Below are 16,842 nucleotides of genomic sequence, written 5' to 3' on the forward strand. Positions count from 1 at the left end.
CATATTGTGCCTTGCGAAATAATAAGGGACAGACCTTGGTCTTCTGTGTCACATCTTTTTTGTTACTTGAAGGCTACTATTGTATTTTCCAGACTGTTTTCTCTGAGTCAAAAGCTTCCCACTCCCCCTGCCAGTTCCTATTAATAACAATGAAGAAAAAGAAACTACAGAGGAGCAATGGAAATCTTCCTTATTCCCTAGTTATTCCCTAAAGTTTGCCTACAGATTATATTTCAAGACTATTTCATAGCAACAGTTATGTGGATTAGGAGTGGACGTCTCTGATAAATGAAAACTGATGCATTGCTTCAGCTGAATGTTCCTATCTCAAACCAGCAAGACATCTAGTGGAGAGGATGGTGGCCCATAAAGATGAATATATTATTATAAGAATTGTCTTTTATTCATTAAAATTTTATCACCTTGGCAAAATAGGTGCATTTACATCTGATTATATCAGTAATGGTGAGCAAGATAGGGCCATTCCAAAATTGTTGGATTACATTGCCCTCATCCCTCAACCCCACTGTTCAAGTTCTACTCTACTGGAATACTGTTCCATACAGGGTTATAATGAGCATGATAGTATAAGCAAGCCAAGTTATACCGAATATATTTTATATATTTGAAGCAATACACCAGTTCTAAAATTGTAAATGGCAAAAAATGTTGACATTTCTAGACTTTTGAGTTAAATATTACTAGTTGCTATTTGTAAGTATATATGTCTTGGGTCTCTCTTAAGTTCTGCGTGTTCAAAGTTATTTGAATGATCTAGTGAAAAAAGTTTTAACTGAATAAATTGGTATTCAAATCACGGAAAGCCTTTCATGAAATATAAAGCAGAGATGAACAATAGTTTCTAGCCCAAGTCATTATGACATGATTTCAAAAGAACATTTCTTTGGTTGTTGAACTTTGGGGACCTGGCAAACACTTTAATGCCAAGGTTGTGTCTTTAATGCTTTTATGATAGGGACGCAGAGCAAGATTTTAATGAAAATAATCTCTCAGAACTGTCTACCACTTCTTGATTAGATTACAATAATAAGCATCCTCTGTGGATGCATGTTCTAAAACACCAAAGCTGAAGGATTACTACCACCCACTCAGAAATCTTAGATTTTGAGTAACTCCTTCTTCAAGGCACTTTGTTTAACAGACAGAATTACCAAGAAAGAAAGAAAGAAAGAAAGAAAGAAAGAAAGAAAGAAAGAAAGAGAGAGAGAAAGAGAGAGAGAGAGAGAGAGAGAAAGAAAGAAAGAAAGAAAGAGAAAGAAAGAAAGAAAGAAAAATTCTTTTATCTTACCTGTATGTGGCACCATTGAGCTCTGGATGAATTGCTTGCTGATCTATTACTGACCAAGGAGCAGTTGTGACAAAAAATTCCTTGTTCACACAATTCCGTAGGCTTTCGGGGATGCGACCTGGAATCAGAATAATTAGAATTTTAAGAGTCTTACTGCTATTATGTAGCACACTATACCAAACATTCTGTTTTTCCACAATCCGTTAATTGGGGGCTGGGGGAATATTCTTCCCAACTCCATTCCAATTTGGGATGGTGTTCAAAACAAAGGAAGCTAGTGGAAGTTGCCTGAAGGTGAAACAGTAGGCAACATGGTGTGTTTGCTTGTTTAATATAATTGCCAAGAATCACACTGAGTGTTTTAAAGGGTTAGAATTTAAAATTCTCCATCCCTTTGCTCTGCTGCTGTTTTATAAGCCCCGTTGGAGCACATAGTTTCTACTTGCTCTCAGGCTTTCCTGGAAAAAGCAGCTGTTGGAAGAGATGCTATCTCATGTACCTTATTAGCCAAGTAATTGATAGGGGAATGGCAAATTCATACATGGTGTAAAAGTGGCTAACAAAATATTAATTCTCTGATTGATCAAAATGGGATGTCCTTTCCACCTGCCAAAAAATATTCAGCCTCCATTCCATGAAAGTGGAGATAATATCCTCGCTTGAATACTCTTACTATACTGATAGACATGATGATCAAGTCTTATTCTAATATTGGACCTCGTTTGGTATCTATCATGCTGCCAAAACCTGGTTTAAAACAAAAACAAAAACAAAACCAGAGCCACCCCTCCCCAGGGCTAAAAATGTCACCTATACCCCTCAACTGTCCTGGAAACTCAGAGACCGATTTCTAATCCCAAACAAAAGAATGCAGCAGAAATATTCAGGCAAGGATGTTTTCTGTCTCAGGAGGTTTTCAGGATCAGAAACATTTGCATATAATATTCAGCCCAGACATAGGGAAGCCCTCCAGGGGGGCACCAAACCTCGTCCAGAGCAAAGCACATTAGGGTACCTGTGATCGCTCGACGTATCTCTGTTGCAGCTGCTTCTCTCATCTCCAGTGACGCCTGTTCACTGTACCAAGCAGTATGTGGAGTACAAATTAAATTGGGCGCATCTTTCAGGGGCCCTTGAGCAAAGCTACAAAAACATTTTAGAGACAAGATTTTTTTTAAAAAAAAAAGTTCTGAATGAAATCCCACCAGAGAATCCTGTTTCACTATTTCTTTGCTTTCCTTCAATAATGGGTGATGGATGGAAACCAGAAGTCTTGTTCCAGTTTAACCACTATCTCAAAAAAATGGGCTGATATAAAAATAATTTTATAATGCTTTCCAAGCATAATAAATGACAAGGTTTGACAAATTCCGCAAGGAAAATGATTTCTAATTCAAGTTTGTAGGACTTGGGGCAGACTAAGATGTTAGATGCAATCAAATTGTATATGACAGGGACGCCAGATGTGTTTTATTCATATGTCTGCCCAAATACATGAAATCTAAGTGAGTGTTGCAATTTTCTTCTAACTGGTATGGAAAAATCTATTAGAATAGAAAGAGGGCAGGAAAGTAAGTTATGGAGGACAATGGTCTCAACCCTCTCCTTTAAGTACCTCAGTGTAGCAATGGAGTACATTGTTGTATTATCATTTGCTCTTTTGGAATTCAGCAGGACATAAAATCTGGTATTAAAGCTAGTTTTCAAAATAATAATTGATTGTGAGAGAAAAAGGGATTTATTACAACAGGGAAGTAAATACCTTATTTATTTAAAATAATCAATTTTTGCAGTCTTTCATCAGGTTTGTCCTGTTTAAATACAAGTTTATATTCAAGCCACCTATATATAAACAAACAGCAAACGCCACTCCCTTCTAGTATTTTTTTTTTTTAATTTGATTTATATGCCGCCCTTCTCCGAAGACTCAGGGCGGCTTACAATGTGCTCAGCAATAGCCTTCATCCTTTTGTATATATTTATACAAAGTCAGCTTATTGCCCCCACAAACTGGGTCCTCATTTCACCTACCTTAGAAAGGATGGAAGGCTGAGTCAACCTTGAGCCTTGGCGAGATTCGAACCCTGCAGTAATTGCAGGCAGCTGGTCTTAATAACCAGCTTAATAACAGGGTGCCTTAAACCCCTGTATTGAAGATGTTATCTAGTTGGGTAATGAAACATCTGCAGGAAAACAACCAAGCTCAGAGAGTACAAAGGATCCCCACAACTTAATGTTCATTAACCTCTAATTGAAATTTAGCTTTTGGTTCAGTAATGTATATGGACAATAAAGTAATTTATGGCCTCTGGACTCCAAAAATCATTTGACATTTATTTTTATTTCACAAGCAAATTATACTGTCGGTCAAACAATGTTGACTGGCGACCCCCAGGGGGAGAGCCTTCTCTGTGGGGGCACCTGCCCTCTGGAATGAACTGCCCCCGGAGATTCGTATGATCCCTGACCTTTCGCCATGCCCTTAAGACTCTACTGTTTCAACAGGCTGGGCTGGCTTAAGAATGGATTTTAATGGGTGTTTTAGTTTTTAATATAGGGCCAAATCATTTAATATGTTTTAAACTGTTTTTTAAATTTTATAGATACACATGTTTTAGTATGGCTGTGCACCGCCCTGAGTCCCTCGGGAGAAGGGCGGTATAAAAATGTAAATAAATAAATAAATAAATAAATAATAAACTTCCAAACACTGTCAAATATATTTTGAATTATTTGTCAATACTCATATATGGTCTCAGACAGAAAACCAGTGTTTTTTCCAATCATGGCTGGTGAGGCAGTCTGCTTGGTGAAATTATGAAGGAAGAGATCTTTAAATGTTGTAGAGGTTGAAATTGAAATCCACCTTCCTAACACAATTAATTAATTAATTAATTAATTAATTAATTAATTAATTAATTCAACAAATATATATGGCTGTCCATCTATCAATGGAAATGTCAGCAACTTGAAAAGCTGACATCATCAAGGATATCTAGTTGATCAGCAACCGTGTTTGCCTAATACTCAATTAAGTGATTCTAAGCTCCATTGCAATGTTTTCCCCTATGACTGGATTCTGTGTTCAAGTTACTTGTAGAATTATTGATGTTGGATTGATTTTATATTGCTAATACTATTATGGTTTTAGACAATGCTTCTATTGTTTGCCCTACAATATGAAACCGATTATCAGAATTATTCTCAGCAGAAAGACAGGAACAGAGCCTCAACATGAGGCTATTGAAATATCATCAAACTCTGGATAACTTCAAAACATTTTATTGGGGGAGGGGAGGTCTCCTCCAGCTTTCTATAATTTAATGCATTTATCCACATAAAATATGAAGCCATTAATCATAATACCTTTTACATTTTCAATTTAGAAATGTCGTCCATAATTCATAGGTTTATGGCAACACTTGGATCTTCCTTGAAGTAGCACTGCATATTATCTTATTTCAAATAATAGCATGTGGATAATATGGTTCTTTCAATAATCATATATTTTCCGGAACTGAATCCAATACCTCACAGAGTCTAACTAAGCAGATGGCCGGATTCCATGCAGAAGTGATACTTTTGTTCCTGAAGCTATGGGGAGTCACAAATCACTGACCTTTGCCATTGATGACTACTTGTTTTCCTGCTTGGAAAGAGCTGCAATTCTAATAGAGAGGGGCACTTTTCACTTAAAAATGCAAGCTTGCGCCATAATACCAATGTTCTGCTTAAAGGAACACCTTTTCTTTTTGCTGAAAGGGACTACAATAGATTCCTCACAGAAAATCCTGAAGAGTTCAGGAGAGACTATTAGGTGTACAGGAAATGCAACTTTTACAGCTAACTCAGTCCATTAGCAAAGCCAATTATGGCCCCAGTTTTTGCAGCTCAATAACAGGCTCCTGTTGATCTTTAAAACTTTTCAGCAGGTTTCTAAAATTTTTATGAAGTTTTATTTTTGAAAGTTAATGTTTCTCATCTCGCTAAGGACAATTTTTTGTCTCTATGGCATTTCAAGGTTATCTGCTTGAATACTTCAGCAGGATTTCTCAATTTTAGCAACTTTAAGATGCGGACTTCAACTCCCACATCTTAAAGTTGCTAAGGTTGAGAAACTCTGGCTTAAACCATGGGTAAGGAATCCAGAGGTTATGTTTCCATGCCCCGGCACTCTGGGAATTTGATGGCTCTCTTTTTTTTTTCCCCTGCAAAGGAAATGTTGATGTGGGTATATGGATAGGTGGCATCCAGTATAAACTGTTTCCATCCTCTCCGTTGAAGTACAGTATCATTCCAGAAGCAAAACATTTAGTCAAAAATTCAGCTCTAAATCTTCTAATGAGATCAAAGCCTTTTATAAATGGCCTTCTGAGTTGTTCCAAAGTTCTGAAGGCAAAGTTGTGGCCCCCAATTCTTTAAGTGTTGCCCAAATCAGGCAGGCTACAATACAAGGTCTTCTAATACTTACCTAAATGGTTCTGATTCATGGACATCCAGTGCTGCCCCTCGTATCCTTCCTTCCTTCAGAGCTTGGGTTAAGGCCTTTTCATCCACCAGACCACCCCGTGCTGTGTTTACCAAAAAAGCTCCTTGTCTCATCTGAGAGGAAACGAGAAGAAAGAAAAGTGCTGAAGAAGCTTTTTGGATGAAAAGTGAAACATCTTCAAAGAAAATCCAGAAAATCCAGTTGCCTCTTGAAAAAGCACGTATGGGACAACCATGACCTGGATGACTGAGAATCTCCACAGACAAAGAAAGAAAAGACCATTCCACAGTTTATAAAGATTTTCTTCTAGGTTTCTCACCCTACTATAAGAGCATTAATATCTACTCCCATGGTAAAATCTGTTCTGAAACCATTCAGGATCATAAAATGAAGGAGCTGGTGTCTATAAGTAAATGTTGGACAACTGTAATTTACCCTTTGAAAACTGATGCATTTTTATTCTTAAATCTTTCTCTGGGTCAAGGAACATCATGCATTTTATTCCTCTTACTCAAGAGTGAGAATAGATTTTCAACTTGTTTACAGAAGCACATTGTGTAGAATCCATCCTTGTGCAAGTTTGACTTCTCACTGGCTTTCTGAACTAACTGCAGGGGTTGGAAGTGGAGAACCATATTACAATAGATTTCTTTCTTTGGTAGTCTATTCCAGTCAGTGTTGAAGAGTGGAAGGTCATGTCTATGGCCTCCCATTTGTGAGGTAACTGAGAGTTGGCCCCCTCACGTCTGTGTTTAACATCTAATGAAACTGTTATTAGTAATCTGCCAGTTCAGGGTTTGATATGATCAGCATAGTGGTGAGACCCAATTATATTCCAACTTCAATCATCCAGTCAAGTGATATCAGGTCCCAAATTCTGGAGGCTTTATAGATCTGGATGTGTGGAATGTCAGACCCAATCTTGACAAAAATGAGTGGGTATTTGGCTCCTCACTCTGGGATATTTCCATCTTTAGTCTTGGAAGGAGTAGCACTTTCCTATTCAAGACCAGTGAGCAATTTTGGAATCTTCTTGGATTCATAGCTCCTGCTTAAAAAACAACTGACAGCATGGCCCAGAAGACCTTTGAAAAGATTCATCTAGTATTCTGGCTGAGCCTGTTCCTAGATCAGGAAGCTCTTTGGACAGTCATTCATGTCCTAGTCAACTTGTGATTTTTGTAATGTACTCTGCCTAAGGTTGTGCTTGAAGATCATTCAGAACCTATGAATGATCCAGAATGTGGCAGCGGGGGCATACCACACTATGTCCATGGGATACTGTTGCTCTGTGAGCTGCAACTGGTTGCCAAAGGGTTGGTTATTTGAGGGACTACATATGTGCAATAGTTTCTGCCTATCCAGTAAGATCAGACAGGGTGTGTACGCTCCAGCATATATCAAGACCTAGGTAGTATGCCATCTTTACTCTGGCATCCCTGTCTGGCTCCCAACCTGAGGATGTTCTGGTGGTCTCAAAACTTGGATACAGGTATGACCACAATTGGAACCAGAATCTGTCATTGAGTGAAGTAGTCATTAAGCGAGATGCCACATGGCCACTTTGCTCAATGACTGCAATCCCAGCATTCCAGATGCAACCGCATTAAGCAATCTTGTGGGTTGTTAAAACAGATGGAGTCCCAGGTAAGGAGTGCAGGGGCCTTGAGAAGGAGGTGGGGGAGGCCCTGGGTGGCCCAACTTAGGCTCTGCATTAAGGTAGGGGTGTGTGTGTGTGCATGCACAAGGATGCTGTGGATAAGGCTCTACTCTGGGCCTGAAAATATTGCTTAGATTCTGCAGGGAGAATTATCAGCCCCAGAGCAGAGAGACCAAGTGGGATTTTTGGTCCTTGAGAGTAGATCTTCCCTGCTGAAAAAATAGAGGATTTTAAGTCCCAAAGAAAAGAGGCTGTGCAGTAAGTAAGGAGCACAGAAGGAAGTGGTAGAGATCACAGGAGACGAAACGCAGGCTGTGCCCTGAGAGGAGGCTGCAGATACGTTTCTTCATTCTGGGGCTGAAAATCCTACTTGGAATTTGACATGGATCTTTTTCAGCCAGTCTCTAGAGATTAAAGGAGTTATCTGGGCAGGTAGCAGCAGCTTGCAACTTACCTTACCAGTTTTCTTAGTTAATTTCCGGGGAAGCCGGCAAGGAAGATTGCAAATGGCAACCACATGATTACAGGGCCCTTGGTAACAAGTTGTAACTTTGGGGAACAGTCGTAAGTCCCTTCATTCATCATCATCATAACTTTCAACAGCTGCTGAATGAATGGTTGTAAGACAAGGATTACCTGTATTCTCCTAGACCTTAGAATAGTATTGTGGTTGAGCTTCTGTAGATTTTTGTCGGTTTTTAAAAAAAATCTTTTCGAAGTACATGACTTATTTTTCTATTATTTTATTATTTCTTGTTTTTTAAAGTCTAAGCCACCCAGCATAATCTGGAATTGAGTGGCCTCTAAATCATATAAGCAAACAAAATCTAAGCTACCCAGGGATAAAAATGCATACAATTTTTATCTGCCTCTGCTCGGATCTCCTCAATGCCAAAAGGAGTCCGGCCAAATGACACAAATTCCTGGATTCCATCTGAAGTAACAGAATCCTCTCTTTCCCTTCCATTTAGATTTACCTGCTTAATCGTAAAATCATTGATCAGGTGATGATTATGTTCATTGAGGTTACAGTGTAATGATACGCAGTCACTCTGGTACAGCAGATCCTGAAGTGTGTAGACGCGCTGAACTCCCAGGGACCTTTCAATCCCATCTTGCAGGTATGGGTCATAAAAGATCACGTTGAAGCCAAATGCTTTAGCTCGAACAGCTACTGCTTGTGCAGTGCGACCTATACCAAAAAAGACAAACAAGAAACCACACACACACGCATAGACACAGACGAGTGAATCAGAGAGCTGTAGTAACAGACCTCACAATCTGGCAGTACTTTTAGTTGTGAAGAGTGCATTAAGTATAGACTGAAACAACTGGCTGCCAAATGCATTCTCCTATCGTAACAAAGGCATTTGCGCTACAAGGAAACTCCCCTATTATTTATTTATTTATAGGTTTGCCCATTCCACAGTTTTGGGCATCTTCTAAAACGATATTCCTAACATTAAAGGTGGAAGTTGAACACTTTAAAAAGGCTAAAAGGGACTGGATAAAGAGTTTTCAGTCTCTTCCTAAACTATAATAAGGAGGGGTGAATTTCAATTCTAATGGCCAATTTATTCCACAATAAAGAGGTGCCAATATTTTTACATGCTTAGAAAAAAGTCTTTTCATCTCCTTTCCTTCCCCTTCCTGCTGGTAGAACTTAAATCTCCAAGAGATAAATTGTCTCGGCTGTCATCGTTGAAGGTCAAACATGGACCGTGTAATGCAGCGTGTACGAGGGCATTACAAGAATCTGCCTTTAGAATATAGGCAGCTATGGCATTTTTCAAAAAGGTCCATTAAATATTTGTCACTGCGCTTCAGAAGCAATTAATTTGAATAAATTTAGCTATGTGCATGGAGAAGTATGCCCCAGCTTTAACAGAGAGCATGGTGCAATCATCAGCCGGGTGATGTCGAATTCTCAAATTGGAGGGCGGGGAAAAGAAAGAGACAAGAGACTCCAGGGAACTCAAGGCAAGTAATAATGTCTTCCAAAAAACCAGAATGGAACAGGATGCACCTAAACAGGTTAAAAAACAACAACAAATCGAAACAATGCTGTGCATCCAGCCACATTCAAAGCCCTGTATGGCTTCTCAATTCTGATCACCAACAAGAAAGCAGGTTAAGGAACTCTTATTACAAATGACTTTGGTACAACAGTAGAATGACAACCCCCCTCTGAGCCTTATTTATTAGAAGAGCAACTTGTTTGCTGTAGGGGTTTTCTCCCCCACTTCCCCCTTCCTTCTGCACTCTTACTGAATGGCTATTTAATTGGGCATGACTAAGACAACTGTCATGGTTTGGAAGCAAAGGTTTAATAAGGCTCTTCTGATAAAGAGGGACAGCTGCAATGCAATCAGCAGGTCATTATCCACAATGTCATTCCAATTCAATGTCATTGCTGGTCTCAACTAAGTTCTACATCAAGATGTGTTTTTTCTTAAATGTAGAAAAAGGCAGAGAGAACCAGGCCTAAGCATGCAAAAATGGGTCTCAGAGTAAGATAAGAGGAGTTCCGTGAGAGTGACTAGAGGAAAAACTCCCTTTTCTTACACACTATATTTAGACAAAGATGGAAAGGCAGAGACACACCCATCTTTGACTGCCAGTACTCATTAACACAGTTATGGGAGAAATGTGCACTTCAGTGCATGCGAGGAAGAAAAACCTAAAAAAAAACCAAATCTGTACCTCCCTCTCCTCAAGAAGCAAGCTACAAATGACTATTAACTGACCTAATTTATTCTAAGCACATAAACCACAGGGATAGAGGGTCAAATAGTGAGACACTCCAAGCATACAATTAAAGAATAGGAGACCAACTCAAGGGAGGGCTGGAAGTTGCTTTCTCCAGAGTCGGGGTGTCTATCCCTCCTCCTTCCAAGCACAGGGAGCTTTGAAACCATGAGCAACAAACAGGCTTCTCACGAGATGGTCCCTCTTGTTTACTTTGTGCTAACAGGAACCATTGTTAGGAAAAGCTGAATTCAGTGAACAGTGTTAGATCAGGGGGGAGAAGAACTGTATAGCTTCCCAAACACTGTTGAAGTACAACTCCTTGGTCCCCCACCATTATCATATAGGGAAGGAGCTGGTTGTTGTGAGCAGATCCCCTGACCCAGGTTACACTAAGCCTTCCCTTTACACTCAAGGTTAAGTTTCTGCTCAAAGCATCCTCCTCCTTAAATAATGGTGCAGCAGCACATCTGGTGGCAGAATCCATGTAGGAGTCTCCTTGGAAGATTTGGTCATTATGAGATCTGTTTTGAACAACCCAAAATTTTGTCCCCCCCGAAAGTTCCAACATACCAAATCCGATCAGGCCAAGTGTTTCGCCTCTAATACGGGCTGCTCCGGAAGCCACTTCCCGTATCTGTTCTACACTCTGCACTCGAGTTCCTTCCCTCAGAGCTTGGTAGAGCCAAGTGTTCCGCCTGTACAGATTCAGGACGTGGCAGAGGGTAGAATCAGCTGTTTCTTCAACTGCTGCAGAAGGTATGTTGCAAACAGCAATCCCTGGAGTAGGGAACAGTAACCCAATTTTTAGTGAAGACAGCTCTGATAAAAACTACCGTTTGCTTTTAAATAAACAATTTTCTGTTTCTTGGAGAAGAAAATACTTAGCAACAGTACTAAACTGGATTAAACATAACTTCTCTTGCACAAAGACTCCTTGACTACTTCTGTGAGTTAGCATACACATATTATTTTCAATACGAATGTGTGACATCGAATTTTAATGCTGGTAACTGCAGAATCAGGAACAAGGAAATTCACTTTTCTGAAAAGTACCACAAGGTGGGGAATTCTCACTTGCACATTTCTTTATATTGAGGGTAACACATCTTACAAATCAACTGCAGTCCTTGTCTGAAGGCTAAGGTTGGCAGAAGAGATTGTGAATGCTACTTCTATAGACAAATCTAAGAGAGAACTGCAGCCAATCGGCAGTAGCTCCATACTTTGGGCCCAATGCCTAACTTATCAATTTATCTGTCTGAATAGCAGTAGTGAAATTGATGCAAAGGCCTGATGTGTGTGTGTGTGTGTGTGTGTGTATTCTCACTGTTCTTCTTCTGATCCCATTCAGTTTCAACAAATTATAACCAGAATCCCTTCCTGAGATCTGCAAATGCTATGGAAAGTCTCCAGGCCTCATTTATGCAGTACAAGGATTCCCCACTGATACAGTTGGCTTCCAATCTGGACACCAGCTGCATTTAAAAGTATATACATGTGAAATCTCTTAGACCTTAATGCCATGCTCAATCATCCATGCTTTTTATTTTACCCTAACATTTCTGCCCAAGACTTATTTTCCTCTTCGCCTTGTATATCTGCAAGAAGATGATCTGCCTTCACGGAATGCCCTCCTTTCACAAAGTAACGCTAAGCTAAATGATCTAACGTAATAGGGTTAAGTAATAAGCAGCTTTGATAAAGCGTAGCCATGTTCACTCAGCATAGGACTGATTCTTTTGACGGCAGGATACCAGAGTATGGAGAGGAGTTCAGCAAAATTAGCTTCTTCCCATTCTCCAGTCACTCCAGGATAGTAGCAGCACCATCTGCTTGCATGCTTTGAAAGCAAAACTCATCTTAACCTTATTCACAGATTTCCATCTCTTAAAACAATCTTAGATAATGGGCATAGAGGAATTAATAAAATGCCTTGCTTCAGTACATTTTTATCTCACTTTTCTTCCAATAGCATAAATACCACACACGTACCACTCAAACACTATGCAAAGTTACAAACAGATTATATTGAGGAAAAAAAATGGTTTGATGGAAGTCTATGAGGTTAGCTTCCTGGTGATGCTGAGATTTTAATCGAAGTTCCATTAGCCTTCTTCTCAGACGCTGACATACTCACTTGGGTAACAAACAAATTTCTATATGATAAAGCCGGGTGAATTAAGGCATTTTGTTCCTTCTGAGATAACTTATTTTTTCTCCCATATAATCTTGGTCATACTACATATGGGGAGAGCTGGAGGAAAATATGGGGAAGTGATTGAACCAAACTTGTTCATCCACTTGGTTCATTGCAGATGACTAACTTATAGCATCTATTAATAGTAAGAACGAAGAGGAGGAACAACTCAGGCACTGAACGTCTACTTACAGTCTTGAGGTTTTTTTTGAAATTGTGAATTACAACTGCATACTACCTAGAGAAATTACACTCCAACGTATCTACACGGCACTAGATTGGAAGAAGGTGGCCTACAAGATCCATGAACCTTTGATGTCAGCAGTAGCTTTTCTGTTTTTTAATGTTGCCATGCTATAGGGTAAAGAGGTACGGATGTCTTTAAGGGATATAGCACTAAGAAAAATATGTTTGTATATATTAAGGCATTTAAAATTCCAACAGATCATTTGGACTTCTGAGGCAATAAAAGGAAATAGTCTCCACAGGAAATCTTCAAATGTAAATGATAAGTTACTTCTTTGAAAATTCCCTAAAATATTCTGACAATCAAGTGATGCTAGGAAAAAACATGAGGCGTCATAGGTAAGTTGGAACATATTTATGTAAATTACACCACAAAGACTCTAGTTTAGAAAATAGCTACAAAGGATATGTGATTCTTTAGTAAGATTTACAATGGAGTACTTTGAATCAATTAATCTTTTTAATGACACCCTATCGACAGACATACACAGTTGGCAACCTATAAAGATCAATTTTATTTTATATGCTAATGTTATGGAACTCATTAGTGGTAAAACAGTTAACAGCCCTGCTTGCAAATAGCTCAGAACTATTTAGCAGCAAACTGAAATGGCCAATATGTTACAATTCTTCAATTTAGTTAAGGATAGCATCATTAGTTGTTTATATTTGTCAGGTAATAAGAGACTTTGCTGCAAAGGAATATAAAACTAAGGAAACAAATGCCCATATGCCTCACCCTTAATAAATTACTTCTTTAAAATACTTTCCAAATATTGAGTTGAGCGTAAGGTTTTATACAGGGAATAGCTCTAGAAGATACGTTTGTAATGTTATATTGGGGTTATCTAATGAAAAATTAAGGCTTCATTATACTGATGATGCTTCAAAATTATTCCCAAATCACTTTCATGTGGAAGCTACTTGGGGCATTCTCTTGATGAAGACCACTGCATGTGATATGCAGCCTTTGGGCTCAGTAAGATCTAAGATAAACCGGTTTCCATTTCTTGGCAGCTATGAACACTCTTTCTGGCAGTTTATTATAATATGGAGACAAACACACACATGCTAAGCCATGCCAAAAAAAAAGAAAAAGGTGTCTCCAAGATAGTACAGTCATCTTAGAGAATCATGAAAGTTGCAGCTTGTGACAGAGAAGGCTGGCATCTGCATAACAGGTAGCACTTCGAAAGGACTATCCCTGGAAACTGTATTATGGAAGGAAGTCTTTAAATAAGATCCTCAAATCCTAGAGTCCTAGAAGAACATTAAGGCAAGAGTAGGAATGTAATCAAAGTCAAAAAAAGTTATCCCAATAACTATATGTCCTGCCTTAGTCATGATAGCCAACTGAGTGACTTTGGGCCAGTCTCTCTCTCTTTCAGTTCAACTCACTTCTCAGAGTGATTGTGATGGGGAAAATAGGAGGGAAAAAGTGTGTTGGATATATTTGCCATATATTTGAGGTATTGATAAAAATAATAAAGGTGGGATACACACACACACAACTCTCATGTCTGTAACCTTTAATTGGGTAAAGTGTGAATCATAGAGCAAACTACTTGAACCAAGGTACCTCAAATGGGCTAACCTATGGAATGTGTCCAAAATCCAGAATCCTGTCTCCTGTGAAATTAAAATTTGGCAAATCTTGTAAAATATTTCGTGACATAAAATTATCATAAAACATCCAATACACAAAATGTCAGAAACCATTTCCCACTGTCAATTCCTATACAGTTCAACATGGGCTACTTTCAAGGCAGAAATACAGCTCTAAATAGGTTCCTGAATTTTTAAGAAACTTTTCAAGTACATTAGAAGCTCTGCCATTGCTGAAGGCATTGAGGAATCTGGTAAAGAAATACCACTGAAAGAATGACACAAGGAGTCACGGACTCATTCTGTAGGTTAGCCCATTTGAGGTACCTTAGTTCAACTAATTTGCCCTATGATTCACCATTTCACTCAGTTAAAGATTACAGACATGAGAATTTCTATATTTGTATGTTATCCAATTTTAAGAATATGGGACACTTATAATTTTTTAATAGAACAGGCAATAGAATTTACACAATTTATAAAACTAATATATAATAACCACTATGGTAATATATTTTGGAAGAAACAGGTCCATTTAAGCAGCTTTAATAGCTATAGCAGTTGGATCCAAAGAGTTGCATCCTCTACATGAAGTCAAACAGTTGGCGTGTATTATTAGGTAATATTTTAGTATTTTATGGATGACTTGCAAAAAGCCATGAATGTACCTACTAGTCTATGTGTCTGGAATAGACATGAAGAGATGCAAAATTTTTATTTCAAACTATTCTCTCAGGTTACTCTCAATAAAGTAATTTATAAACCATAGTTAAAGTTAGCTTCTTTCCTCTAAACACAGTTGAAATTAAATATAGTATACAAAACAAGGCAAGAGCCTTGATAGTACAGGGGTTTAGTGCACCCTGTAATTAACACAGCTGCCTGCAATTTCTGCTGGTTCGAATCTCTCCAAGGCTCAAGGTTGACTCAGCCTTCCATCCTTTCTAAGGTAGGTGAAATGAGGACCCAGTTTGTGGGGGCAATAAGCTGACTTTGTATAAAACATACAAAAGAATGAAGGCTATTGCTTAACGCATTGTAAGCCGCCCTGAGTCTCCGGAGAAGGGCGGCATATAAATCAAATTAAAAAACAAAAAAACAAAAAACCTGTACTAAGATGCTGTTAATCAGCAATAGACACAAAAGTATCCTTCACATATTGTATCCTTCACATATTGTTTTGAACAAAGAGGGTCGAACATGAGAACTAACCCAGGCTTACTTTCTATGTTTAATTGTCCAATCTGATATCAGTTAGATGTGCCAAAATGACTCTCTGGGAATTCTAGGGACAGCAATAGCAGCTTATTTGGACAATGATCTTTTGGGAAAAGCTGGTTTAACATTATTTAAGCCAAATGTTCCATTTCTTCACCTATCATTTCATAAATTTTTCTTGACGCACTAGTATTGAATTCAATGCCTATAGAAGCTTTGTGGATATGGAGATACAGAAATACAATCTGTTTCTATCTTCCTAACTACTGAAGATGATTCATGTGTACAACAGGTGACATCACTTTTCCCCAATGCTTCTGAAAGTATAGTATTCTTGCAGAAAACTACAGCAATCTCCATTCTAGGTGAGTGTTATTTCCACATCTGGATTCCATAGATAGGTTCATTTTACTTATATCTTACCTCTACCAGAGATCCCATGTTTACTATGAATCAATCAATCAAATAACATGAAAATATTTTATCATGCATCAGAATTGTATATAAGCTGCTCCCATGAAAAACAAGTCTATAAATACAAATACAAGAACCGTAGTGGCGCAGTGGTTAGAATGCAGTATTGCAGGCTAAGTCTGCTGACTGCCAGGAATTCGATCCTCACTAGTTCAAGGTTGGCTCACCTTCCATCCTTCTGAGGTTGGTAAAATGAGGGTGCAGATTGTAAACTGCTTATAGAGTTCTGTAAAGCATTGTGAAGTGGTATATAAGTCTAAGTGCTAGTGCTACAATCCTGAGACAATTAAATAATTTACTTTACACTTAAGAGACAAGCTACATTTTAGAAAGAGTATCTGTAGGAGTGGCATCTAAACGTACCAAGTTCCCCTGCAGCCTTGATGTCAATGTTGTCATAACCGCTGCCTATCCGAACAATGACTCGTAAGGCCTTGAACTTCTCTAGGTCCTCCCGGGTGAGAGTGATAGTGTGATACATCATTGCTCCAACAGCTTCATTTAAAACCTAAAAGACAAACATGGAAATTGTAGACATTAGTGGAGCAGATGAATCTATTCTGGAATAGTAGCTGAAGTCCAATGTTGAATCGTTCAAATATCTATCAAAGAACATGGTTCAATCAGATAAAAATGCTCAAAAACTCCAGGACAACAGCAGTAATTCTAAAACTTTTCAGCAAATATTTTCAAATCAGATTCTTCATTCTGAAGTTCTTATCTTAATTTCAGACTGTGAATGAAAGCCTGGATAAAAAGATCATCTGAGTAAACAGCAATCATAAACAATGAGAAAATTATATATATACACACACATGTGTGTGTGTGTCCGTCCGTCCGTGTGTGTGTCCCCTTTATCTCCTCACCTGTTCAACCTTCCATTTTACCGTTAG

At 38.5% G+C, this 16,842-nt stretch overlaps 1 protein-coding gene across 38 annotated transcripts in view; it reads right to left on the reverse strand.

Annotated features, from left to right (window-relative positions):
* The window catches only part of CTBP2 (C-terminal binding protein 2), a 257,292-nt gene that overhangs the window by 4,235 nt on the left and 236,215 nt on the right, over positions 1 to 16,842 (reverse strand). For all 38 annotated transcript variants that reach the window (XM_087871608.1, XM_087871600.1, XM_087871607.1 and 35 more), the window contains 6 exons: positions 16,313 to 16,457; positions 10,780 to 10,986; positions 8,436 to 8,650; positions 5,781 to 5,911; positions 2,325 to 2,452; positions 1,310 to 1,427 (listed from right to left, as the gene is read on the reverse strand). In XM_087871608.1, the coding sequence (XP_087727734.1) occupies positions 1,310 to 1,427; positions 2,325 to 2,452; positions 5,781 to 5,911; positions 8,436 to 8,650; positions 10,780 to 10,986; positions 16,313 to 16,457 (944 nt within the window). The remainder of the gene's footprint in view (positions 1 to 1,309; positions 1,428 to 2,324; positions 2,453 to 5,780; positions 5,912 to 8,435; positions 8,651 to 10,779; positions 10,987 to 16,312; positions 16,458 to 16,842) is intronic.

Source organism: Pantherophis guttatus, chromosome 6 (genome assembly GCF_059756535.1).
Source record: "Pantherophis guttatus breed Tessera chromosome 6, ASM5975653v1, whole genome shotgun sequence".
NCBI lineage: Eukaryota > Metazoa > Chordata > Lepidosauria > Squamata > Colubridae > Pantherophis > Pantherophis guttatus.